Source organism: Melanostigma gelatinosum, assembly GCF_949748355.1.
Source record: "Melanostigma gelatinosum genome assembly, chromosome: 15".
Taxonomy (NCBI): domain Eukaryota; kingdom Metazoa; phylum Chordata; class Actinopteri; order Perciformes; family Zoarcidae; genus Melanostigma; species Melanostigma gelatinosum.
Genome location: NC_136648.1, coordinates 20,355,721 through 20,383,445, shown reverse-complemented (window position 1 = coordinate 20,383,445; position 27,725 = coordinate 20,355,721). Strand labels below are relative to the sequence as shown.

General features: G+C 44.1%; 1 protein-coding gene across 1 annotated transcript in view; it reads left to right on the top strand.

Annotated features, from left to right (window-relative positions):
* Positions 1-24,568, top strand: part of LOC306789145 (sickle tail protein homolog) — a gene marked incomplete at its 5' end in the record, with an annotated part of 97,221 nt that extends 72,653 nt beyond the window's left edge. The window contains 20 exons of the mRNA XM_079284952.1: positions 1,590-1,875; positions 2,460-2,736; positions 3,626-3,937; positions 4,093-4,197; positions 4,410-4,441; positions 4,536-4,687; positions 5,413-5,588; positions 9,532-9,668; positions 10,316-10,463; positions 10,551-10,782; positions 10,921-11,025; positions 11,389-11,683; positions 12,262-12,363; positions 12,587-12,752; positions 12,852-12,936; positions 13,387-13,587; positions 13,829-13,921; positions 17,301-19,268; positions 20,181-20,312; positions 23,099-24,568. Coding sequence (XP_079141078.1) covers positions 1,590-1,875; positions 2,460-2,736; positions 3,626-3,937; positions 4,093-4,197; positions 4,410-4,441; positions 4,536-4,687; positions 5,413-5,588; positions 9,532-9,668; positions 10,316-10,463; positions 10,551-10,782; positions 10,921-11,025; positions 11,389-11,683; positions 12,262-12,363; positions 12,587-12,752; positions 12,852-12,936; positions 13,387-13,587; positions 13,829-13,921; positions 17,301-19,268; positions 20,181-20,312; positions 23,099-23,125 — 5,031 coding nt within the window. The 3' untranslated portion in view covers positions 23,126-24,568. The remainder of the gene's footprint in view (positions 1-1,589; positions 1,876-2,459; positions 2,737-3,625; positions 3,938-4,092; positions 4,198-4,409; positions 4,442-4,535; positions 4,688-5,412; positions 5,589-9,531; positions 9,669-10,315; positions 10,464-10,550; positions 10,783-10,920; positions 11,026-11,388; positions 11,684-12,261; positions 12,364-12,586; positions 12,753-12,851; positions 12,937-13,386; positions 13,588-13,828; positions 13,922-17,300; positions 19,269-20,180; positions 20,313-23,098) is intronic.
* Between the last annotated feature and the right edge of the window lie 3,157 nt (positions 24,569-27,725).

Below are 27,725 nucleotides of genomic sequence, written 5' to 3'. Positions count from 1 at the left end.
TGGTGATCTCTGTAGCCTGACTGCAAAGTCTCAAATATATTGGTGTTTTTACAGAAAGTATTAACCTTTTGCTAAAATCTTACATACAAAGTACTTTTAAGCTTTTTAACAGTCAAAAATACAGACTGACATTTTTGGCATCTTTCGACTTTTCGAGATTTCCAAATAAGAGTTGTTTGAGTTTCAGTAACAGTAACGGCAGAACAAGAGTACGATGAGGATACTCGTGCTCATTGCTTCTGGTGAAATGGTTGATCGAGCCCCGTGATGGCAGAACCTGATTTAGAACAGGCTTAGTGGGACCACACTAAGCCTGTTTTGAAAGAAATGCAACAAGTTTCGGCCTGTTTCCTGGTACAATGGGCATGTTGATAGAGAGCGGCTGTTGACAAACTTATCACAAATCACCTTCTGCTGTACATCAATGATACGCAAACTAACATTTGCCCTTATACAGCTAGGTAATGGCCCGGGAAGACATTACGTGAACGAAAACAAGCAGTTGTGAGGTTTCCACATCAGCAGCGTATGAACTGCATTGACAAATTTCGTATATGTGTAAATGTATATGACAATAAACTTAACTGAATTTAACTGGCTGTTCCTGGATCAGCCTGCCAGTCACAATCTGCCAGTTTGTTTGTCAGAGCTCTTTGAAGTCAACCTGATCTCACCCATGTTGATTCACTGTCCTCAGCAGGGCATTTCGACGCTTGGAGGGCTTCCCACAGTGCGTGCACAACTTTCACACACACAGACACAGACACACACATGCACACACACACACACACACCTGCATGCCTACACAGGGCTTCTCTGTAAAAGCAGTTTTTCCTGCACTGTGTTTGTTTTGGTCTCTGGGAGCATGTCTGTTGACGTGCCTGTCGTTTCCTCATCTCATGCACACTCAGCAGACGTCACATTGAAACAAGCTTTCCCTCAGTTGGCACAAATCGACATGTACCAATCCAAATACTGTTGCTTATTTTTCATTCTCCATCTACAGGTTGAGATTAAGTCTTCTGAGGCTGTTCTTTTGAGAGGGTGAACATGAAATGTGCATTCCTGGCTACTTTTTCTAATCTGTAATCTTTGTGTCAGATAAACAAACACTCCCTTCCCTGCTGCTGCTTAAGACGAGGTACAAACGGGAAGCTTTCCGACTGTAAAACCAAACCAAAGCGAAAGACTTTGTAAAGCTGAGGGAAGCTCATCGCAATGACTTGACACAATACACAAAGTCATTTGATCCATGGCTCATGTGGAAGATTGATTGGTGCAGCTTTGAAATGGGATTTAAAGTAGTTCCAATTCCTCCTGAGAAGAACGACAGCATCAGCTCCAGCCAATGCCCCAACACGTCATGTGTTCAGGTTGAAGTGACAGAGCCCTCTGGGAGCTTGTTGCTCTGTGATGGGAGCAAAGGAGGACGTCAGATGACGTCATCATAGAGCAACAAGAGTCCACGTAGAGAGGTCGGGATGGATGGGTCAACAAGACATCTGGCTTTCCCACAGCACACCTACAGACAGTCAATCATGCTTTTGTTTGATTGTCAATGATATTGACACTGTGGTTGGTCCTTGCAGATCTCCAAAGAGGTGCTGTACAGCAGTCACAGTCCGGTCCACATCGCGCCGTCCGGCCGCAGCACCCGGCACAGCCTGCAGGGCTCCATGTCCCCACCCATGGTCCGCTCCATGCCCTCGTCCCCCTCCAGGATGGCGTACGGTGGGGGGAGCACAGGGGGCAGGACGGGGATGGTGGATCCGGGCAGCGCCACATTACCACGGGAACGCCTGTCAGGGATGGGCCGATCCAGCTCCCTCTGCACCAGCAGCAGCTCTATACTGGAGAGGAGAGACGTGAGGCCTGGTGAGAAACCTGCAGGGAGAACCTGTTTGATTCATAAGCTGACAAGACGCAGTGCGTCTCCATGCTCATCTGACATGTAGACAGCCATGATAAACAACACTGAATGAACATGAACACATGTTAAAAAGGTGTTTCCATAAAACAAGATCAAATAGCATTGTACCTTCCTGATATATGTAACATTTTTCAGCTGTCTTAAAAAGAAAACTTCTCCTCCACATAACTGAGCAGTCAGTCCTTCCTCCAGCTGTTTGGGGCGGCAACTCCTCTAGTTGCATCGGCTAAGGATCACACATTTGAGAGGATCACACTCAGCAATGTGTCTGTGCTTTTGGTGTTCTTGGGCACAAAGGTGTGGGAGCTGGAGCTTTGCAGACCACTCTGCCATTTACCTTGAAAAACACAGCAGCAGTGAAAGAGTCAATAAATCAACAACATCTTATCCAGCGTAGTCTGGAATCTGACTGTAGATAACACATGAAATACATTACATGTTAACAGCATTTATTTACATTTAGAACTATGACATCATAGTCTGATCCAGTGAACGTTTGTGCTTGTGTGTGTGTGTGTGTGTGTGTCAGATGACGACGCCGGCAGCAGTAAGAGCATGGCCCTGGTGGTGCGTGGTGAAGGAGGACCACATTACCCAGACTCCTACTGCTCCTCCCTGCAGGACGGAGGAAGAGGTCGCCTGAGCATGGCCTTCTCCCAGTGTAGCGCTCCTCCGTCTCTCGCTGCAGACATGGTGGACGCTGGGGTCACAGGGATCCCAGGGGGGCTGCAGCAGTACCGGGCCTCCGTTAAACCCCTGATGGGCTACGGAGAGAGCCTAGAGCAGCAGACCCGCTTCCTCCACAGGTACACACACACTGGTTTAAAACCCGATGCAGACACATACACTTCTGTCTTTGGAGACACAAACATGGAAACATAACCCAGTCCTGCTGAAGTTGGAGTGTTTGAAGGTGACTGCTTCTGTCACTTCCACTTTGTGCGCAGCAGGAGGCGACAGCAGAGATCAGGAAGTGCGAGGTTGGCAGCTCATACACCAGCTTCAGCCTGCTACCGTAGCAACTGCAGCAGGCTGTAACTACCTGTCTCTGCTAGGTCTGCAGATCCACAAGGGTTTGCCTAATATTGCCTTTTCCTCTTTCAGAGCTGCAAAACATGGATGAAACCAATATCATGTCATCAATAGGAACACGTTTTCTGCATCGCACGGTTATCTAATCAAACAATACTCTTCACCCAGAGTCTCCAGTTGTTGCTCTAGCCGATGTTAGAGCAGTCGGTGTATCTGTTTACAGACAAACTCAGTCCGTGATAATTACAACTGTTCTCTCATTTCATGCTGCGCTCACACACACACACACACACACACACACACACACACACACACACACACACACACACACACACACACACACACACACACAGTGTTCCACACAACAGCAGGACGCAGTCAGAGCGGTGGGAGGTGTGCTGCTCTTTTTCTAACAGCTCACTGGTCCGCTGCTCCCTGACAGATTTACAGATCATTGCTGTCAGCTCTAACCTCAGTGACAAATACGTTGTGTTTGCTGTAACTGCTTCACAATAAAAGCCTGTTGAAGTGATTTAATGGGTGTCATCAGTAGGATAATCCAGCTCTGGTAGGAGTATAGGAGAGTGAACAGGGAGGAAGATCTGATCAGTAATTGGTTGGAATACAATACTATCTTTAACCAGCTGTTTTTCCACCATCCAGGCAGAGAAGCAGGAAGTATGGAGACAGCCAGCTTCCTCCAATGGGAACCAAAACGCCGCCCCCTTCCCCTCACAGAGTCAATGAAGTCCGGATGATTGAGGGACAGATCGTCGGGGGGGTGGGCCTGGTGTCTCCGGAGAGGATGTCCCCTATCCGCCGGTCCCTGCGGCGGGACAGTGACGGAGCCACAGTGGAGATCGTGAGCAGAAGCAGAGGAAGTGGCTCCTCTACCTCGTCTGTCTTTATGGACAGCCCGCTGGGACAAGCTGAGAGACCGTTTCAGGGTCATGTGACTGTCGGCAACGTCCAGAGGTGAGCTGAGATCCCACGCAGTGACCAGATCCATCTCATACATTAGCATTGCATTAAAGAGCAGAATATGAAACACGTCGTATATGATTTAGATGATACAAAGCTGCCTCATGCTTAAATGTGATGAATACAGTACATGTGTTTGTATTTTGCAGTGAGAGGATGAAAGCCATGGAGGAGCAGATAGCCAGTCTAGCTGGTCTGGTGCACAGTGCTCTGTCTATGGGCCCAGATGTTCCAGGAGTCAAGGACGCTGTCAGGTCTGTTCCATCTGCCTTCATCCCTTTAAGCCAACAGCAGCACATCCAATAAGTTCTTTAGATGCATCCACGAAGTAATTCTTAATAATGGTTATAGAATAGACCTGTACTGGAGAATTCTTCAGGTACTAAGATGAAATGAGTACACTGTACACTGTACTAGTGGCTAGAGCAAGGATGGTTGTGTTCACTCTGTCTGTGTGTCTTTTCAGTGACACTACTGAACACAAACTCAACAGAGCTGGTGAGATAGCCTCTTATTATAACAGATGGTGACTTTACCAGCCACCGACGACATACTCACGCTCTGAATATGATGACCTTTCTTTGAACTTCAGGAGTGTCATCTGAGCCTCAGGTCCCAGCTGCTGTGATTGACAGTTTCAGCCCGGCCCCGCCCTCTGACAGCGGGCTACAGCGGAGCTTGGTGTTAGTGAAGAGAGATGTGTGTGATCTGCGGCTGCAACTCAACCACCTCAAACACTTACAGGTACTGACCCGTACACTCACTGATTAGAAGCAATCATCACCATCATGATCACCATCATCATGATGGCTGAAACGGATGCAAAAGGACCAGACTGTAGAAAGGAAAGGACAGTTTTACATTGTGCTGTATGTACGTGGATTGCAGTGATGCGGATACAGGTTCGTGTTAGCCTTTAAAGTGACACACTAACAAATACAAAAGTGGCCTGGTGGTGTACCATAGACTGTAAATAAGATGAATGACGTGTCACAACTTCCTGCCGCACAAAAATTTAAATATTCCGCATGCGGGAAGTGCCCCAGAACTAATAATATTAGTTCTACGGTTGCTGAGTACGGCTTTTGGACCAGTTACACACTGATCGGATCATAAAGTCAGATTTCTTTCAACTTTATTTAGATTCAAGGACAACGTATTGCTATGATGTAACCCGGGATTGTACAAGGAAATGCAGAAAACACAACAGTAGTTCCTGGTATCAGGTATACACCGTGTTGATCACAGGTACATCTCAGCCTTGCAGTATACGTTAGGTCCTGGGCCATCACAGTCATCCTCTGTGGACAGTGATATCCACACCAGGTCTATTGGCAATGGCGTCAGGAGTTGTTGAAATATCTTGCACCAAAGTGTTGGAGGGACAGCCTGACCGACACACACTGCCTCGCCACTAGCCAAGCTTCTGTTGTTGAATCCTAACTCCTGAGTTGTTCCCTGTGTCCTAGCTGTCAAACCAGGAGAGCGTGACCTCAATGCTGCGGATGGCGGGTCAGGAGCTGGTGGTGCTGATGTACGATCGGCTGGCTCAGTCTGAGGAGGCAGTGTACAGACGGAGAGCAGGGATGGAGGAGGAGAGGATCCACTACCTGGCTACAGAGGAGAGAATCCTCACACAGCTCCGGTGAGTCTTTGAATTTCCTCCTGAGTAATTCGCTTTGAAGACAAGAGTATGTAACCCTTGAAAGAAGATGCAGTACAGTCCTTAGCAATGAAACACAGCCTTGCTGCTGCAGACGTGGTCTGGTGTCATAAGCTACTGGGCTGATGTTAGCAACCTTTAGATATATTCTGCTGCTTTATTGACATTACTTGGTCAGTTCACTGCAACACTACATCTTAGCATTGGCCATTCAAAAGTAATCAGCACATGTGGACACATTCACCACTGTCCCACACAAGTTACATACGATTGTTTAACAGATTAAAGAACCCTCCATTAGCAGGCACCTCGTTCCTCACCTGCCTTCTCCTCCGCCACCCTCCTCCTAAACTAACCCCCTGAGCCCAATACCTCGAACATTTACTGGGATTAAAAACCTGAAGCATTCCTTCATTGAGATGTGACTGTTGAATTTCCAACAGACACAAGGCTGAGTAGAGGAACACTGGATCAAGGCCATCCTACCACGACTACCGTCTATCCTCTTTTAGTTTCTGTGCTTGAGGTGGAGGATTGACTCGCTGACCTCGTGATGCTTTTGCTGTGTGTGTTTGTGTGTCAATGTTTTTGTATTTATCCAAAAGTGAAGGTGCCGTTTTTACTTTTTTATTTCACAAACCTCATGTTGCATAACATTATGCTACTTTATGTTCCAGCGTGGCTCCAAAACTAACTTTAAAAGTCTCAATCCTGCAGTGTAACATACAAGTAAAGGTCCTGCATTCAAAATATTACTCAAGTTAAAGTACAAAATTATTTGTATGAACATATACTTAAAGTACTATAAGTAAAAAGCTTAATAACACAGAATAATACACACATATATATTTATACTGGATTATAAATAATTATAAAAGAATGGAGCGTTAATATGGTCATCACTCTGATGTTGCAGCTGGTAAAGGTGCTCATTTGAATGACTTCACATGACTTTATATTGGCTACTGCTGGGCACTTTCATCTATGATAACACTGCATTTATTAGTTGAGTACATTGTATATTAATAATCTGAATGTGTAAAGTAACTACAGCTGTTAGATTGTAGAAAGTGGAAAGTAACATGAAATGGAAATACTCAAGTACTAAAAGCTACCTACTAATGTACAGTACTTAGTAAATGTACTCAGTTACATTCCACCATTGTTAGTTTTTTCCAAGGTGGCATAGTGCATTAAAAAGCATCACAATAGAGCTAATTTGTCATGTAGGTTTCAATGCCCTGGGAAGGACCCCTTCCCACAGAGACCCCCCCCCACACACACACACAACAGATCCCAATCTAACCGCTGCCTACCTCACAAAATGTACACTTTCTATTTGTGCCGATGATATCTGAAGTGGTGAATTAGCCTTTTCACCATTTACACACTCGCTCTGACATCATGTCCCCTCTGATGTCACTGCAGCTGAACATTATTGGTGACATACGAGACACAGCATGGCAGAGAGAGAATGTGATGAAACATTTTGTTAAAAATAGAGGCGGGGGATGGGGAAGTGATTTGATTGGGTAGGACACGGGTTTCCAGAGACATCACTACTCATTCTCGTGTTGGATACACACTGACTGCACAGCAGACAACTCAGTCCAAACAGAAGCCTGGCATTCATCAAGCACCATGAGTAGGAGTTCCTTCGCCGGCGTATCAGGGCCATTGTAGACAAAAACTGAAACTAATTTGCAAGGTAATGAAATCATACGTTTATGATGATAGACTCAGAAAAATACCTGATAACCCGAAACAGGATCTGACATTTCGTTGCCCCTAAACTCGTGTTATTATGGTTGGACGGCATTTCCTTTCATGTACTTTCTGTGTTATTTTCAATTAATACGGGTAAATATGATTACCGTTGATAACTGTATGATCTCGTTTTTTTTTGGCGCTACTGACGTAGTTCCAAAAATTCCCGAAAATGACACAATATTGATTCGACATAATATTTCACGTTTCCCAACACAGGTGGTAATCCAAATGGGCACATGCATGTACCTCTTTGGGTCATTTGGGGCAGATGGGGCAAAAAAAGCCCAAAATTGTGTTAAATATGATATAAATGTCTTTGATTAGAGTTGCATGCATGGCCTACTCTTACAGTACAAATCTTCTTTGTGAAAGCTGAAGACGATAAGCTCGAAAGGTGCACTCAGCAGAGTACAGATCTCCTCCAGGTGTGTCTGCAACAAACCTCTGCTGTAATGTTTGAATGAATGAACACAAGCAACAACCGGCGAACCTCCTTCTCGACACCAAGCGGATCAAACACGTTTCCCACTCGTACATCTCTCACACAACAGAAACACTCTCATGGTGATCTCTGCAGATGTCCACCGGCTCTGTGCAGGTGAGCGTCTGAGCGCCGACTCACGGGCAGACCTGCGTCTTGAAGAATTGATTTCGGCTTTAGTCTTAAACTAAACTGGAGTTTGTAGTGCGTTCACACTGCAGAGAATGTTGATTTTGTGTCTGCAAAAACACCTGGATGTAAACTACATGAGCAAAAATGAGCAAGTAGAGTATGAGACGTGAGCTTACTGCAAATACTCAATTGCCCCACAATGCATTCTGTCTAGGTTCCTTGAGACTGCCCATCAGTCATGCTAGATTTTGAGGCAGGATGAAAGCTTTTAACACATCTCTTTATTACGTTTCAATAGGTTTTAGGAAAGAAAGTGAACGTCATTATTAATGATAATAGTTGGACCCCATCTCCTGTGTCTGTTTGCCTTATAATAGCAGTGGAGTAATATGAAGGTTGGTACAAGAACACGTTTTCTGGGAATATAAGTGCAGGAGAATTGTATTCTATCTACTCATTAATGATACATTGGTAGAGTACAGCGTATAGTTACTTGAAGCACATTACTCTTACAGTGATTTAAAATCCACAACCCACAAGTATTCAGATGAACTAACAAAGTACCAACAAAAAAAATGCAAAAACAGTAAAAGTCCTGCGTTTTTTTACAGTAAAACAGAAGTATTGGCAACAGAAGTTGTACTTGAAGAAACTGAAACAAAATCAAAACACACAGCCATTACTGTTTATATTATTGGAGCATTATCACTGAAGCTTGAACATGTCGACAGCCTACCTAAAGGTACCTAAACAAGTAACCCAGGTAGGGAACCGTCACAACTCTATATATCTTTAGGTAGTTCTCATCTAAAGCTCTGAAACAATTGAGCGAAGTAAAAAGTACAATGTTGAAGGATAAAGTAGCATCAAACTGAAATACTCAATTAAAGCACAAGTACCACACACATCTTCTTTAATTCACTTACTTCTCTATCTTTTCTTCTTGAATTATATACACCTGCAGACACGTGTGGAGGTTTGAGTATCTGGATAGGTTCAGGAGGAAGTATGCATGCTAAACCCTGAACCAGATCAGTGTTGCGATACACCAACCAGACTGCAGCGCAGCGTCACGAACATCCCTGCTCAGTTCGCCAACATCTGGAGGTTACATGAATATTACCATTCAAATAAAGCTAATCAATGGCTCTGGAGGTTAGCTGTGAAGGTTTCATTTGCTCTCAATGAAAATATTAATTCAGTTTCATATTGAAAATATAACTGGAATATGTAACCGGTCTAAAAGGTGTCTGTGCACTGTTTCAACCTCAAGCAAACCTCAAAAAGATGTTTCAGAAATAACGAAATGCAGGTTGAAATGTTATGAACATGAAAAGTGTTCACTGTGAGGATACAAGACACATCTGACTCTTAAAATATAATATCATGTCATCACATAATATCAATATCTCCATTTGAGGACCACCAACAGAACTATTGAAGTCTCTGCTGCCATCTTGTGTCTACTGCAGGTTATCACATCGCTGATTTTTCTACCTGACGGTTAATGCAACATGTCTGCATGTCTTTTTCACCTCACAGTGGATTGGAGGGCTACGTGGACCGTTTGCAGCGTAGCTCCGCCTCCAGTCCCGACCAGCTGTCAATCACTCTGAGAGAGGTGGAGGAGGGAGCGGTCAACCTGCGGAGGGTCGGAGAAGCTCTGGCCATCCTTAAAGGTCGGTTTGAGTTGTTTCAAGATGACACTGGATCACACAGTGTGTCTCTGTTGGCTGATTAGGATCTAGAAGAGGATGCATGGATGCATATTTTTATGTTTTGCCAGCATTGTATGAACTGGACGGTATCTTTCTGCTCAATGAAGAACAATCAGAGGCTCTTAAATCTTTTCTCGAGAGGAAAATGTGTTTGCTGTACTTCCTACAGTATTTGGCAAACGTTTAACATACAAACTCATAAAATAGCAGCTCACCTCTGCATGCTGTAGATCAGACCTGGTGATGTCAGGCTAGCAGCAGCCTCTCACCAGCTTTAAATGAACTAATCGGTCTGTTTATCCCTGAATTATGTCCAAAAATGTAAATAAGATGATGATTAATGAATTTTAAAAAGAAAATAAAAACTTGAATCAGGGGAAATTAGATTCAGACATCTTGAAGGTATGGCTTGATGCCTGGTTGTTGTGGCTATTTTTAGATGAATTACAGATTTATTACAATCAGAAAAAGATTTACAGGAACCTGGAACATCATTTGTATCTATTTATTTCCTAAAGAGCTTATGCTGTTCAGGATTCCTTGTCAAACTGTTCTGTATGGTGACATGTAGAATGACACAGAGTCTCCTCTGTCTGTTTGTCTTCCAGGTGAGTATCCAGAGCTGCAGGTGAAGATGCGCTCAGTGCTGAGGCTGGAGGTGGAGGCGGTGCGCTTCCTGAAGGAGGAGCCTCATAAGATGGACTCCATGCTGAAGAGGGTCAAAGCGCTGACTGAAGTCCTCAGCTGTCTCCGCAGGTGCTCATTAACTTCATTCAGGGGTAAAACAACTGTGTTAGCAGGACAATAATCCCGATGCGTCTTTGTCCTCCCTGTTATCGACAGGTGTGTGTCGGAGTCAATCGTCCCTGCCAGATCTGCCCAGGCGGAGCCTCTAAAGGTCCTGGAAACAGATCAGGGGCCCCTGAAGACCCAGAGCCCCCAAAGCTCCCCCAAACCCCAGCCTCGATCCTCGGTCAGACCTCCTCTGCCCGCGCCCTCTCTCTCCAGGAGTCAGGCTGAGGTCAGCCCCCCACTGACAGCCACCCACGGACGAGACTCGCCCACCGTGGCCAAGGTACTGCACTGACCGATCAGTCCATTGGCTGAATGATGACGAAAATGACAGAATGTGAGCCTTTGTACATAAACGGGTGTTCTGGTTAGGAAGCCCGTCTGCAGTGCAGAATGTGAGACATGTTGTTGTGTTGTGAAGGTGAGTCCTCGCAGCAGAGAGGGCAGCCCTGCTCTGCCGAGGAGACGGGGCCCTCTGACGTCCCTAACACAGGAGGGCCACGCCGACCACACCACAGTCAAACAGGTCAGTGTCTCTCCAATGTGACACCTTCAACGGTTGCAACATGTTCCATTCCTGAAGGGGACTTTTAAATAAGGAGCTGTGTGCTCGCGCTCACTGTGAGGTGAAGAATGTGCAGGTCAAGATGTTTGAGCTGTCCATATTATTTCAGTATGTCAGTGTGAAGCAGGCCCAACGTTCATACATAATGATTGTTCGTCTGTTATATACATCAAACTGTTACAACCAAACTGAGTCCACCTCCAAACAACCTGCAAATCACCGAAGGAGTGATACTGATCTCCTACAGCTTCAGTCCCCTTCACAGCTTTAAACAAACCACAGCTATCATCAGCCTGTGTGACTGTGTGTGTGTGTCCTCCTCAGACTACAGAGAGACACACTCCAGAGGGCAGTCTGGCTGTAGAAACCAGCAGTATGAACCAGACCAGCAGCAGCCAGGCCAACCAGCCAGCCAGCTTTGTCTCCAGTCAGCTTCCATCCCCCAACGCCAACACAGACTTCGAGCAGATCCTCCAGGAATCCCAGGCCAGCCTGATGAAGACCATCACTCATCTGAACGTGTTAGACACCAGAGAGGGTTGCTCTGCTTCTGCCTCCAGACGACAGTCCACTGCATCAAAGTCAGAGCGGGACACGACTCTGGACCTGGCCCTGCGAGGTTGAGCTGTAGTATCTCATTCACTGAAAACACATTGGGCCTTATGTAACAACATGTTCTTATTTTTATCCAAAATGGTATCTGTGAGGTTTGCTTGTTCGTAGTCTGATTCAGGAAGAACGCAGGATTTTAACGAACCCGTACGAGTTTTAATGCCAAAATATCTCAACACTAAAAGAGATCAAACTTGTACAACAGGTCTGGACCACTCGTGAAATGATTTTGTACTTGACTGAAAATGTTGAATACATGAGGCCCAATGCTCCTAAATCAACAGAATGCTGTGAGTTGAGATCTAACAGTAGCTTACTGTATGTTTGCTCTTTTGCTCCGAACACTCTCAACATGTCATCGTTTCATTACAGCTGCAGTGCATTGCAGTTCATAAAGAAGCCACATGCAGTAGTGTCCTGTCCAAACCATTACGTTTAAAACTGTACCCAATGGCCCCGCCCACAGTATTATTACACATGGCAGATTCCCATAATACCATATAGCTACATGGGACGGGTGTTATACGAGTGTCTTTTAGATAGAACCTAAACACAAAGCTCTGTGTGTCTGTGTGTGTGCTACAGCCTCAGTGGAGCAACGGGCACGTCGGTCTGGTTCCCAGGAAGACACAACTCCCCGGCTGAGTGATGAGGTGGATTCCACCCAGTTACAGCCCTCAGATACAGGTATGGTACCAGTTTGAACAAAGAAAGTAAAACACAGCCATATGCAGTTAGAAAGTCCACAGCAAGTTCAGAGAGTCCTGATCCAATATCTTCTTGTGACCGTATGAACAAAATACCGAGGTGACCAAATATCTCGACTTGGTTTAGTCTTCATATGACCATTGATTGCACACGTAATGATTTCACTCCAAATCTAAGTTACTAAAGTTCAGCACTCCATCAGCTCCCCAATCAGCTGCTCCCTCAGCTGCTCCTCCCTCAACTTCTCCCAGCACAGAACGCATTAGCCGGCTACGGGTGGAGAAGCCCCGCCGCACCAGTGTGGATAAGGAGATGAAGCAGAGTCCAGACAGGGCCGGCAAGTCTCCTCCTCCTCCTCCTCCACGAAGGTCAGTTCAGCCCTGAGGCTCACCTGCAGACCGGGCTTTCTAAAGGGTAAAAACTAGATACCACCTCTTATGCATCATTGTTATTTATTGCCTTTCCAGGTCCCATGCTGTCAATTCATGTCTAACCACAGGAAGGTCAGGAGAGGTGGTGTTCACCACATGGAAAGAGCCGCTTGGATCCCAGGTCTGTGTGTGTGTGTGTGTGTGTGTGTGGGGTATTACTTTAAGGGTACTAGCATCGTGATATTTCAAACAATACCCAGCACTATCTAGCCTATGGCCCACTGATCAGAGTATTACAGTATTTATATATTTGCAGTATTACAAACTGGTAGTCTGTGGTGGAATTCTGGGAAACACTGCTGTATGACAGTTTATCTCCATTACACACACACAAAGAATAGAAGCACGGATACAATTCTGAAGACTTGGAGCTCATTTATCAACGAAAAGACTCCAACCTGCTAACTCTATTTAGAAAGTCTAAATCAACCACGACTGACATCTTAAGGATCATTTTAAACAATGCATTACCAAATATTAATAGAGAATCGAAAAAAAACTATAGAAATATGTACAATATATCAGTTTCAGTTACTCGATCCTGTGTTTCTGCTTCGTGAATCTGTTGAAGGACGAGGGTGAGAAGGAGAAAGAGCAGCCGCTGGTTCCTCAGCCCAAACCCCCGAGACAGCCACCAGAGGTCAAACCCAAACCCCAGATGTGTTCTCCTGCACATCTGGCTGGTTCCACCTCCACCCACTCCACAGCCTCAGCACACAGGGGCGGGGTGGAAGAAGAGGAGGAGGACAACAAATTCATGAAAGAGCTGCAGGTATGTGAACACAACTTAAGCAGATCAAGTACTCAACCAGGGGAAGTACACCAGAACTCTGAGAGCCAAACCTGTTCAAAACAATTGTATCTGTATACACCCATCAGATTTCATCAATTCTACACATCACAGCATTAATGAAAGGTGTTCAGCATCCATTGCATCCTTGTGCCTCTGACCCCACCCTTAAGTCTCCGTAACCTTTAACCCTCACCATGGACCCTCTGCCCCTTTCACCCAGGTGTTTCACAAATGCACTTTGAGGGATGAAGGGAGCAGAGGCGTGGTTGAACGATCCGCCTCTGAGCTGCAGAGCAGTGAGATGGAGTCTAAGGTAAAAAGAAAAGGAAAAACTGTCTAACAGCACTAATTATTAACAACAGACCTTTGAACTCAAACCAACTTTGCTCCCCATAAGTTGTAAGTGCACATTAAAGAAGTCGGCTGGCTTTTAATAGGACTTACTGTAAATTCTGTAAAGTCACATCACTGTGTTCTGGCAAAAGCACATCTGTGTACAGGACAGTGTTCTGCCAGACAAAGATCGTTTTAATCCACAATAAGTTAAACATCTGAGTTTGTGTTCTCATGCTAACGATCTATAACCAAACTAAGCCTGTTGTTTCTTAAGATAGATACATTTACAACTCATTGTTTGGTTTTTTTCATCTCTCACATTCAAGGTTCAAGGTTAACCATCAAAGTATGACTTTTACAGAATGAGTTGAGGTTGAAATTGTCCACTAGAGCCGATAATAAATCATCCAACAGTGTGCTTACACTGACACTTAGATTCTCACCGGACTGAAATAGGTTTGCTCACCTGATTTGTGGTTGCAGTGAGTTTGTTCAAGCTTCTAACTCTAACATTTATGGATTAACATCATTGAGGCCGTTGTAACTAATTGCATTCTTGTTCCTCTGTCTCTCTCTCTGTCTGTCATTTATATCACTTATAATAACACTGCACTCACCAACGCTGAGCTCTGGGGACACAGTGATGTAGAAGAAAAAACAAGTCTGACGGGTTAACAAACATTCAGACTGGTGGGAAACAAACTGAGCCTCATTGCAAAGGAAAACTGTGCACACGTGGCCAAATTAACTCACAGAGAGGCCCCTATTACAACCACCCACACACACACATTGTCCCAACCTCTAACAGGACAGTACCCTGCCTGCCCCATGTCTAAGGTATGTTTGTGATGAGTTGGATATGCACCTTCTACACATCATACCAACAGATACAACAGTTCATAAAACAAATGCAGGAGACAGACTTTTCACAGTTGGTCAAGTCAGTTGTATTGATATTGCCCGTTATCACAATCTCGCCTTCTGTCCTTTGACCCTCGATTCAGAAAAAGGAAATGAAATAAAGCTCAGGAAGAGCAACAGAGGAGGGATCCTCTCTGGAGTCTGAGCTCCTCCACCATGTAACCTGTGAGGAAGGCAGGCTTCACAAACACCAAGCAAAACTAATACAAATGAGTAATACATAATACGAATAAGAAATATCCTGGAACTAAATATACTACGGGTCACATTTACAGCTGGTGTTCACACTTAAGTTATAATAAGAGCGTCTACAATCGATTCACCTTGACACACCAACACATGAACAAGCACACCTCTCTGATTAACTCCCTATTCTGCTGACATAACATGGAGAAGTGGTGAAGGTGAACTGGTGCTGCCTTTCTGTAACCTCCACGCCTCTCATAGTTGTCAGATTATCTCTTCCATCTCTGTCCTAAACATCTTTCTGCCTGCCAGTGTCTCTTGTATTGTCGCTGCGGGATCTTTGGTCACATGGACCATTTACGCTCTACAACTGCCTTTTATGAATGAATTAATAAACGTCTGCTCCCCACCCTGCTTTGTCTTCTCAAGTCTTTCATTTTCTTTTAACTGGGATCGATCACAGTATGCCTGAGCACACACACACACACACACACACACACACACACACACACAATACAGCACATACATAAGCCTCCCCTACAGAGGTAACAGGTAGAAGGATACAAGAATGCGTACATGCACACACACACACACACTGCTTTCATTGTCTGACGGTCGGGATCAAAACATAATGATTTAAATTTGAAGCTCAGCAGCTTGGAAACAACTGCTGGTCAGCATATTTATGAGCAGTCATCAAATTTCATGCAGAAATAGAAAAATCTGTGAATTATAACGACTGAGTTCAGCAGCATTAAAACAGAGTGACCGTGAAAACGGGGAGCGGAGGTGGACCAGACCTCCTCCCTCCACACCTCACTGAAAGAATAGTTTTGCTGTGTATGTGTGAAGTCAGAAACAAATTAAATGCATAAGTTACCGACAGATAAAAGGCCTTTATATACATTTAACATGTGCATTTCACGCGTCAGAGACTCGAGCTGCTCCGGCACAGACAGACCCGACGTGTACCGATAGAAAGACGAGGACATGCCAGGTAGCTGGCATTGTACGCAACTACCTGGCATTGTACACAGTATGTGTATACACACGAGAAATAATCGATCGAACACTTGTTTATTGTTGATGGTCAGATTTTACAGTATGCTTTTTACGCCGACTCCATGTCATTTCTGACACGTATAAAGTCCATAGCATAATGTCAGCCAGCGCGCTTTCTTTAGGCAACTCGCCATCACCATCCAGTTCAACCTCCACAGATGTAGCGTTGTCTGCAGCCTGATGGCTTTTGATTTGATGGCTATGCTGACCTGGCTTTTTTTAATGGTTCAGCCACTAAAATAAAGGCTTTTTGATATTTCCTTCCTTGTTGTCACTTGTTCTAAAACTTCGGAGGGCCTGGGTTACATTTTTTGATCTACGGTTGATAACACAGCAGCCAGTCGTCTCTCTCTCCTGCTGACCTCTTGACCCCCTTAGTGGCAGCTCTACTTGCAGTGACTACTGTGAAGCTGGTTGAATTTAGAACAACAATGATTCTACAGTCATTAAACTATTAAATGCTAGCTTGAAATGTATACACTGAGGTAGTATAATAAGCTTACACAATAAATCCCATAACACGAAGAAAAAACAACTGGGTCATCTCGCAAAAAAGTTGAAGGAGGCTCAACCTTTGCTGCAACGTCATCCAGGCAAAACGCTGCAGTGACCAATCACATGCACAGGATTACCTCTGTAGATCACTTCTGCACGTGTTTGTACTGTTGACCTCACAGTCGTGGCTACTAGAAACGAGCAGTTGCCTCTGTGATACCTGTCCAGAGTTGTAAAATGCTGACTTTGAGTATTGTGAACTGGCATCTGTTAAGCCCTCAGACTGACGTGTAACTCCCACTGGACTTGTCGGATTGTATTTCATTGTCTCGTTGGAACCTGCAACAACACGACCCCCTGCTTTTGTTTTGGTGCGCGGCTGTTTCATCTGAACAAAACATATCAGGGAAAAGCCAGCGATGTGTGGGTATTTGTCTTTTGTGCAGATACAGCATTTGAAGGGTGTGCATGTGCCTCTTTGAGATTGTCCAATAATTCAAGTTATCCTTCATATAAAACTGTGACGCAAGTCTTTATTTTGATTTGTACATTTATTACAGTTTGTACATTTAAGAGTATCTCGTAGGTATTGGACATGTCTTTTTAGTAATACTGGGATATAAGACTACATTTAGGATTCAATATTCTTAATTTCCAAATGAGGTGTTTAATCTTGCCTTTTCTAATTATAGGTGACTACAGAACTGTCAAATAAGAATTATCTGCCAGGTGGAAATAAGCAATGGAAAGGAGAAGTGAGGACATCTCCAACATCACAGGTGCCTTCTGAGTTAGCAACATCAGACCACCAGTCAGCTCCTCAGACGGGACTTACAGATGGCTGCCCTCATAAACTCATAACAGCAGCCGGACTGGAAGAACACATTGAAGTGAGGAGAGGCAATGTAAATTCTGATAAGAAGGACGGAGAGGATGACGTGGTTAAACAGGTGCCTTCCTTAAACTGTGCAACAGTAGAGAAGGTGGAGGTACCCCCACCTGCAGCTTTACAAGACGCTCAGACTGTACAGAAGAATGAGGAGATTCCAACAACAAGCCAAAGGAAAGCAGAGAAGATGGAGGTACATACAGCTCCAACCGTCCAAAAAGAAAATGATCTTTCTGTGAAAAGTCCTGATCAGATTAACAAGGAGATCGTTCGACAGGTGTGCTCCCCAACCTCAGCAGAAAAGAAAGTGAAGTTCACAACAATTGTTACTCTACAAAAAGAAGCTACCGGCATCGCAAGTCCTGACCGGACAAATGAAAAAGTTGTTAACGAGAAGTCAAATTTGATGGTAATATTAACTTTACAAAGAGAATACACCCCAGAGGACAGAGGGATAGAGTCCCTGAGCTCAGATCAGTGTGTAGCTTCTTGTCCCGTAAAACCTTCACCCGTCTTGACTTACAGCCACAGTAGCACGCAGCAGAACCAGGAGGCGACGGCCCAGGTATCCAGGGACCAATCACAATGCACAGAAGAAGGAGGTAGCCTGAGCCCCGATCTTGACGATGAAGAACCTCCTCCTCCACCACCTCCAATTGGTAGAATCTCCAAGACCATGAGTCCAAGAGTCAGGACACAGTCCAGAGAGGAAGACCTCGCTGAAACGAGTGACTCGGACACACAGACTGTAGCTGGGGTCGACAGCACTGGTGAACCCACTTATCGGGCACATGACAACCAAGGTTTCCAGGACAGTGATGACTCTGACATGAAACCTATTATTGTTTTCTTGAATGAGCCTATGGACATTCAGTCGGCCTACAAGCGCCTGTCGACCATCTTAGAAAGCGAGGAAGATTTTGACAGGATTCTCTCTCGAGAAAATATCGTGGAGGAAGAGGAGACGAAGCAGTACGAAGAGAAACAGACCATGAGAAGAATTAGCATTGCTGAAATAAATACAGACTTTGACCTTAAAGGCGTCACAGGGAATGGTCAGAGTTCTCTACATATGCACAATCAAAGACCTTCAGCAGATAATGTCTCAATTCCCGAAAACCAAGACCAGGGTAAACCAGACTCGCTTAGACAGCCAGAGACCAAAAGGAAATTCAAATTCCCCAAAAACAAACTGGCTGCAATTAGCCAGGCCATTCGTACAGGGATGGCCAAAACAGGAAAGAAGACTCTCAAGGTGGTTGTCTATGAGGAAGAGGAGGAGAATGCATCGTACAGCAGGCCAGTGAAGGAGACCAAGAAGCCAACAAAAGAATCCAAGAGGTTTGGCACCAACAGCACCAAACAATTCAACTTGGCTGAAGGCAAAACCTGTGACAGAGACATCAAGGTCTCCCCTTCCATCGATACCAGACACTCAAAGTCACAGAGCCGGGTAGATGAGCTCTGCAGGGGTACGTTAGACTCTATTGACAGTCTAGAAGAGTCAATTAAACAGTTGGAGATCAGTGTGGACAGTATGTCTGGCCCTTCTTCTCCCTCCATCATTGCGTCCTCACCTCCTCAGTCCCCTGACTCCTCCTTTGACTCCAGTGACAGAGCGCAGCTTCAAGGCAAAGTCAAACGAGAGAGAGTGAGAAGCCCGTCCAAGAGGCCAGCGTCTCAGATCCTAAAGGGCCCAAATCCACCTCAGAGTAAGAAGGTCAAGCCACAACCTCTTCACGACTCAGGGAAAACCTCCACCAAGAAACAGGTCTGATGTTCCTCTGGCTGCAGAGCTCGCTTGCTTCAGTGATGCTGGGCTGGTGATGGGCTCTGACTCTCTGACTCTACGCATTATGTGTTCTTTAACCGTTCTGTTATAGCCAGGGGTCATTTTGTTTCTTCAAGCAAAGTACGTGGTAATTGGTACCAGAACGGACAAACTGACGTGTACTAGTTTGTTGGTGTAGCCTGAAAGTTAATGTATTTCCGACAAAGAACGGTTTCCATTTTATTAGTTATCATCTACTCATTCAAAACAGACCAGTTACGGTTCAATAACAAAGGCAGGAAACCAGATTTCACTGTCTCAGCACCACTAAATAGGACAATGGCTGTGAATAACTACAGTAAATGTGTGCTCAGACACACATTTTTACAGATGGACTGTCTGTGTTTGCCACAATGGAACCACCTGTACTTACCAGGAGCTTCAGTTCTGTTTCTCATTATCGTGTACGTCCTTCACTTCCATGAATTGCTGCCTCGTGATAAAGCGGAATCTTTTGCTTTTCAGCTGATGCACATCATTTATTGCTCCGTTTGCCAAACACAAATTTCCCGTCTGCTTTGCATCCAATCACGTCTTTGACCGTGCTGCTTAATATCATCTAATATTGTCTATATCTCGAAGATGCCGTACTGTTTTCCCATTTCAACCAGCATTGATGCTTGATATACCCCTTTACGTACAGTAAAGACTACTCAAATGTACATTTGCCCTCCTGCTACTGTGGTTGAATAACTTGCAATACAATTACGCCCTAATTGACCTTAATTTGCTGCTTTAATCTGATGCTTTTGACAGTTTCTTTTAGTGTTGTAGCTGCTATCGTACAGATGCAGTGTCTCCTACATGCCAGTCTGGCCGAACTAACCTTTTCTCCATGTATCTTCTTGCTAGACCTCCAGCAGCAGCTCCAGCTCTTCTGCCCAGCGATCCCACACCAAACCCCGGCAATCTTCTTCCTCTAGCTCACCAGAGAAGATGCCCAAGGGCCAGCAGCAGCAGTCCCCCCAGAAGCAGCCCAGCCAGGTAAATGACCTCTGACAGACCTGAGCACAGCAGCTCTGAGTCAGCACAGACTGAAGGGGAATTACCGTAATACTCCACCAAATGGCATCTTGATTTATGCTATTCATATAGCAGGTTAAACAACCTTTCACCTTTATGTTTCCACTTTAAAATAACTCTATCCTCTGAAACTCCAGCTGGATTCTGCTTACCATGAAGTTATACAGATATTGAAATCTGCGTTGACTCTTGCTGTACATTAAAAGGTAGTCATATTGACTTAACTTTATCCCTGAGACATGCAAGTAGCAAGCAGGAGCTTTAGTTGGGGTTAGGACATGTGGAGTGAATTTGCGTCTTATTTACCTAAACTAGAGAATCAGTTTTCTGAAATTACACCCAAACTAGACCTTTGAATTGAACAACCTATAAATACATTGCTTAGATGAGGGTGAGCTGGGTACCATCAGTTAGAGAGCAGTTAGTCAATAGCTTGGAAAAAGAGAGAATTGTATTTTAGTGATTGTGTTTGCAGTGAGTTTGACATGTGTTGGGCTTGTTTCTGTGGTGGTGCATATCTGCCTTATTTCCTCAAGTTATATCTGTCTGTTTATGGCTGTGTTCACGTTCCTCTTCAACTCTTAACACGTCTTTCAACATGCGCTCCCTGGTTTTGTTATAATACCCATTAATGTCCCCGTATCCCCAACTAGCTGTTAATGTTTTGAAACTCAACCCAGTTGAGTTTCTCAATCAGAGAGTGGATCTTGACCCGCATGTAAACCTGCTTGTTCACCTGCATGTTAACCGGCGACAGCCGTTCTTCATCTGGCAGTGAGTAGTGGAAATATTATTTGGGTGTCAAAAACTCTCAAAAAACCTCTCTTTCCTCAAACAAGGACGCACAGAAGCCATGATGTACAAATATTAGGGATCCGGTTGAAACATCCATCATTGATTAACCCTCACATGTATGTCATGGAAGAGTGCGTCTTCATGCATGTGTGTTGTGCTCGATGGCACCACTGTTTCGTGAAATTCTCTTGATCACAATGTCAAATCTTTTTAACGACATGTTTTGTGATTACAAAACAATTCAAACTTTTTCTGTATGGAGACAAAAGTATTGTAACCCTTTTAATATTCTCTGTCACTGACAGGTTATTCTTACATTAACTTGACTTTGTCTACACTGATCCTGATTCATGTGGGAGAAATAGAGCTGCACTTTGTCAGTCATGTGTGTTACTACGATGTCTTTGGCCAGTAGAGTAAGAGCATGAACTCAAAAAGTGAACATTTATTGAGAATGACGTTTAGTCAGACAAAGAGAGGCGTCCCGTGTGTTATATGTGACGGAACACTAAAGTGCAATAAAGCCAAAATCAGAAAATGTGTCCAAACACTGCCAATGACCATGAACAGAGACGCTGTCGGAGTTGAAAGACGGGGGCAGCCCATCAGGAAGCTCTATATGCAGATAAGTGAGAACGGGCTTCACCTGGGATCTAACAGCCTCAGGGGTTCTCGACAGGATAAAAGGAGGAAATTCTTTTACTTTTATACCTTGATCAATGAAGATTCAGGTGTTAAATGACCCGACTAACAAAATATGATGCCAATATCAGTCCATCACACTTCAACACTTCAAGCCCCTTTTAAATGAGCCACTCTAGGGCCCAAGGGGAGGGTCTTTATTCTTCTGGCCACTTCCATTGATCCACTTTATTCCAGTCCATGTGGAAAAGCCTTCAGTCAGTAGTTCCAAAATCTATTGATTTAATCAAAGGTCACCAGTGAATCCCTGCCTCTCTTGCATGACTACAGACAGAGCTGCCACACTGGCCATCAGTAGAGGGAGCAGCACCAGAGTCTGTGCTCTGGTTCAGGGGTGGATTAGGGCCACGAAACAAGGGTTTGACTTCACAGCGAGGAGGCAGACCTTTTAGCTGGCGACAAACGTTGACCCGTATTAAGAAGAACTCGTTGCAATCGTCATTTCCAGTGAGCACACAGCCATGTGTTGATGTGAGACTACACTACCTTTGCCACTGAGTACATAGTGTACGACATGGAAGTGTACTCACGGAGGTATCTGAATCGAGACACAGCGTGACTGTCAGGGCAGAGACTGAGAGCGCCAACGGTCAGCCATCTATTTTGTGAGGACGTTTTCACTAAAACACACTGTAGCAGTTCTAGCCTAGCGAGCTATTGGCTGGCCAAAGCCATAGCAGTAACCGGTATGAGTGTTCTTCTCCTCTCATGTGGGCTGTGTGTTGTTGGCTTTGACCTGCCGTGTTCCGTGGTGTCTGTTTACAGGCTGACAGCAGAAGCAGTCGAGCAGCCGGGGATAGTAGCCATTCTGTCGTTGCTTTGCGCGCCTCTAAGATCCCAGCCATGTGCCATAGCTCTGGGAAACACCCATCTGCCTCTTTGTCCACTCCTCACTGCTCAGACACCACCGATAGCTTCCAAAACCTCTCCTCCTCCTCCACCTCCTCCTCCTCTGCTTCTTCGCCTTCAGCTTCTTCCAACTTCTCCTCGGGGAAGCACTCTCTTCTGTCTCCCCCTTCAAAGTGTTCTTCCAGCCCGCCTTCTCCTTCCTTGGCCCAGCGTTCCAGGCAACAGGCTCTATTGTGTCCTCTCTCCTCTTCCTCCTTGGTGAAGAACTCTTCCTCCGTTTCTCCGTCAGACTCCCCGCCTCGCTCCCCCTCTCCTTCCTTGCCTTCATTTTCTTTCTCCTCTCCTCCACACAAGTCTTTTATCCCGTCTCTGAATCTGAGCCGTCTCCTCCCCTCGTCTAGCCACGTCATGTCGTCATCCCACGCTAACGCCAGCCCGGCCCAACACGGGCCTCGCAGCAGCAGCAAACGCCAGCACCGCCTCGTCCTCACCTCCATCTCCACCCCCCAACACAGCTACTACTCCTCATCCTCCTACTTGTCATCCTCGCCCTCCTCCTCCTCTCTGTCCCCCACCTCCTCTTCCTCCTCCCCTCCTTCCCCGTCCTCCTCCCTCCTCCCCACCATGGTGAGTCATGGGGCGAGGAGCGTCCGAACGTCGGCGTCCAACCCCAGCTCTCCGGGCCGTGGCAAGAAACGCAGCGGAAGCCAGCTGGCCGAGTCCTGCGCATGACGACAGCCTCACGGGACGCAGCGTGACATTTTCCTCTACGATTCAGTATTCAACATGTGTGAGTGCAGAAGTAAATGGGCGGGGCATACCCAGCTGATGACAAAAGACAAACTGCACTGTGTTCCTACAGCAATATTGTGTGACGTTGACCGTACGATATCTTTGGACAAAGATGGCATGCAAAACCTTGGAAAGATAAAAGTCCGACCTGATATCTTTTTAGTCCAAACCAACCGAGTACATTCACCCCGAGAGCCCTACCAATACATGGCATGGTTGATATTATTGGCTGGTTTTAGCTTATCCCAGATAGTTCTCTATCGCTGAATAAACTGCAGCACAGGCACACCAAAGACACATCCAGGTCATTTTCGGGGTGAATTCCTGTTGCTGGTTCCCAACCTTTACATCTTCTATTCTGTAACTGGAGGATTACAGCCTTGCGTAACGTACAGCGTGCCAAAGTCTGACCAAACTACGCTGTAGCGTAGTTTATTGGCGCCAAACCACTTGATAGACCCTTTCTTGCATTTCTTTTTCTTTTTTGCAACATTTCAAAAAGTTTGCCGGACAATTGAATGGAAACATGGCTATAGATGGATGAAAGCATTTGTATTTGTATAAAAAAATGAGTATCAGCTGATATGTCTCATATCGACACCGTTCAGCACTAAACATCCAGTATTGGTCGGGCTCTAGTCACCCCTGTTATTAGTTATTGGTATTAGGACATTGGCTGGTGAGCTACAGCTGAGATGGTTCGTCCATCAGGAGAGAAATCTAGTCAAATAAAAAACAATATTTCAATATTATATCCCTGATTGGTTTGCTTCTACTTGAACATTTTGTCCACAAGCTCTCCAGCCTTCCCCCGACCCGTCCCCAATGCGGGTTTGAACCTTATAGTTGATCAGTTACTTCGCGGTGTCACCTGGTCGACCCAGCAGTGCAACAGAGAGCACCTTCAGCTGTGTTCATATTTGGAGTGGATGTTTTCAGAATGTCTGGACTTGGACTGCTTGCAGACAATCAGTGTGATTCAATTTCTTCACTGTAGCTCCTCTACAGTGTAATGTCACAGATCAGTGTAAAATAATACAAATCTGAATATAAGAAGTTGCAGACTCAGGCTGTCTGAGTCTATCTTTATCATGTTTTATGTACCAGTGATCTGAATATTGAATAAATAAATAAAAAATCTCCTTTAAAATGCAGTAGAACAACTGATGTTGGATTATTGGTGTGTGAGATAGAGTATGTGAGCTTTCATTCAACACTGTTGTATCGATTTTTATTGAGAAATCGAGGTTGTGAATATTAATATGCAGAATTTACCCAAAGACAGTCCTGTACATTCTGTAAAGGTCAAATATATCCGTGTAGAGTTTTTATGCAGATGAAGTACAATATAGAAGATAAATATGTATATATACAGGCATATTAGACATATGTATCGTCTTTGAACTGTTTATTGTGCTGATGCAGAACCTTTTACATTTGTAGTGAGTCCTCGGAGGTGATGTCAAACAGAAAGAACTTTGTGGTTTTTTTGTCAAGTTTATTTCCACTGCAGAGTTAGTTCATTATCAGAGACAGTCTGCGAGGCTAAAACCATCAAATGAGAAGATTATTACTCATAATAATCAGAGGTACGTTCAGAGCATCTTTAGCAAGGCTTACAATCTACTCCAATCACTTCTAGTTTAGGTCCATCCAAAGTGAAAGAATACCCGTTCCAACACCACCAAACTGTGAGGAGCCGTCAGTGAACTTCAATCAGTACCATGTGAACATGTCATCATTAATCATATACTCAGAGATGGGCAAAGATACATCAAAATGTATTTTGATACAAAATACAAAATACCCCTCAAATAAATGTATCAAAATAAAATACAAAATACTGGTGCCAGAAAATGTAACAAAATACAATACATGTATTTTGTATTTAAAATATAGGAAATACTTTTTTCTGGATTTTCCGTTTTCTCACAATTTGGTATAGCAGAGCATTCAGGTTTGGGCTATATAATATAATATAATTATATATAATGTACACAAAGCTCTGGTGAACCCCACAAAAAGGAAGAACAGTCACAGACATGTTGTCCACCTGGCCAACTGTAGAATGTATGAAATAATAAAACTAAGAATACTTTCATAATATGCCTTTTAAATAAAATAAATTGGATATTTAATGTTTTTTTAACAAATGGACATCTACTGTCATAGCCTGGCTAACTGTGAACTATATTATCTGCCAGTAATTGATATGGCATTATGACATTCACATTGAGAAGATACAGCATAACTTGTAATACAGTGAGATTAGATGGTCAGAAGTCTCTTGATAAGGTTATCATGAACATACAAGGTCCCAATCTCCCTCTTCCTATGGCTAGCTACTCGACTGATAACTTGCTAAACACTGGCTATGCACTAGCCTAGACAGCATGCTAGCGTCATTAGCATGTTGGCATCGATCGATAGCTTGATATTATAACCATCACCATGTATATAGACAGCATGCTAGCGTATATAGACAGCGTATATAGACAGCATGTTAGCATAAATTGCTAGCTTGATATTATACCCATCACCATGTATATAGACAGCATGCTAGCATCATTGACACTTGGACAAATCATTGGACAAAACTCGGTGTCCGGAATATAGTATTACAGAAGGTAAAAACAAATATATTTACTTAACCAGGCTGTTTATCTTCATATGAAATTATGTGTTCACATCAAGTGTGGTGTGACATGATATATGTCATTGAAGCTGGTGGCTAATAGCTAACTAGCTCATACAAATGTAGGTTAAGATGCAAGCTAGCAAGCAGTTAACTTCGTCAATTAAGGGGCATTTTCTCTGGTAGAACGTCAAATGTATTGCTTCGCTAAGTGTGTTTCAATGTTATTCAGATGGCCAAAGTTAAATGGTTTTGCTTTTCGGAAGTGAATTATTGTCGGCAATATAGCTAATATAGCTAACGTTCAATGTTGGCTAACGTTAAAAATCAGTCAATATGCCTGGTGAACACTGGTGTCCAAACCGGCCGAACATATTTAATTACAGGCCAAAATTATAAATAGCCTTTTTGTATTTCAGTACATTTCTTTGAGAATATGTATGCCACATTATTTTGCAATCACATATGTGACTATCCACCATGACAGGACAGAAAAGTGTTGCTGCATTACCAGATTTTTCATCTTCTTTTGCAGCACTGCTGTTTTATTTATTTTTATTTATTGAAACCTTCCTCTGATGCAGGGAATTCCTTTATTTCCCTAGTCTGAATAGACTAATTTGTGTTTATTGTTTAATTAAGACTGAATTGTACACTAAAAAAAATTCTCTTATGTGAGTAGATGGTAGAAAATGCCTTGCTCATGAAACCTGAAGGTGAGGATGTCCTCGAAGAGTACAAGTCCGAAAATTCACTGAAGCACCGCACCCGTAGACAGCTTGTCAACATATTGGCTAGCCATATGACGGAAATGCATGGGTAAGTGTTTCTTCAATAAATTGTAGAATTTTAAACCATTTCAGACTGAAAGGGTTTATATTAAGAAGGAATGTAATTCATTTTCAGAATGCATGGCAGGGAAGTAACAAAGGTGGTTCCCAATAGTTATTAGGGGGCATTTCAATTTCATGTTTTCTTTTATAGTCTTTGGTCGAAAGGAGGATTCCTTCCCGTAACCAGAAGGAGAAGTTTGCCCTGGGAATCATTACACTCTTTCCTTCGCTGAAGGATCCCTTTTCTCCAAAGGGCTATGTAAGTTTTTAAAAAGGATTACTTCCACAATACACACCGGTTTTACAGACTAGAGTTTTGCAGAAAAACTCTGTTTTCTTCAAAACATCAAAAGACATACAAACAGACAAAAGATTCAATATATTGATTTGATTGGCATTGTTATGAAGTCATACATTCACAATCCCATAATTGCCTTTTTATATAAGATCAATGAGTGACCTTTGTAATTTGATATTTTTTAAATAACTTAACAGGAGCACTTCTATGATGGGAAAAAGGAACAGGATATTTAGCATGGCGCCTCAAGACCATGTCCAGGAATAAATACCAACGGCCAGTCAAGGCAGCCACAGAGCCTCAAACACAGGGACCAAACCGCCGAACATCAGCAGCCACAGAGCCTCAAGCACAGGGACCAAACCGCCGAACATCAGCAGCCACAGAGCCTCAAACACAGGGACCAAACCGCCGAACATCAGCAGCCACAGAGCCTCAAACACAGGGACCAAACCGCCGAACATCAGCAG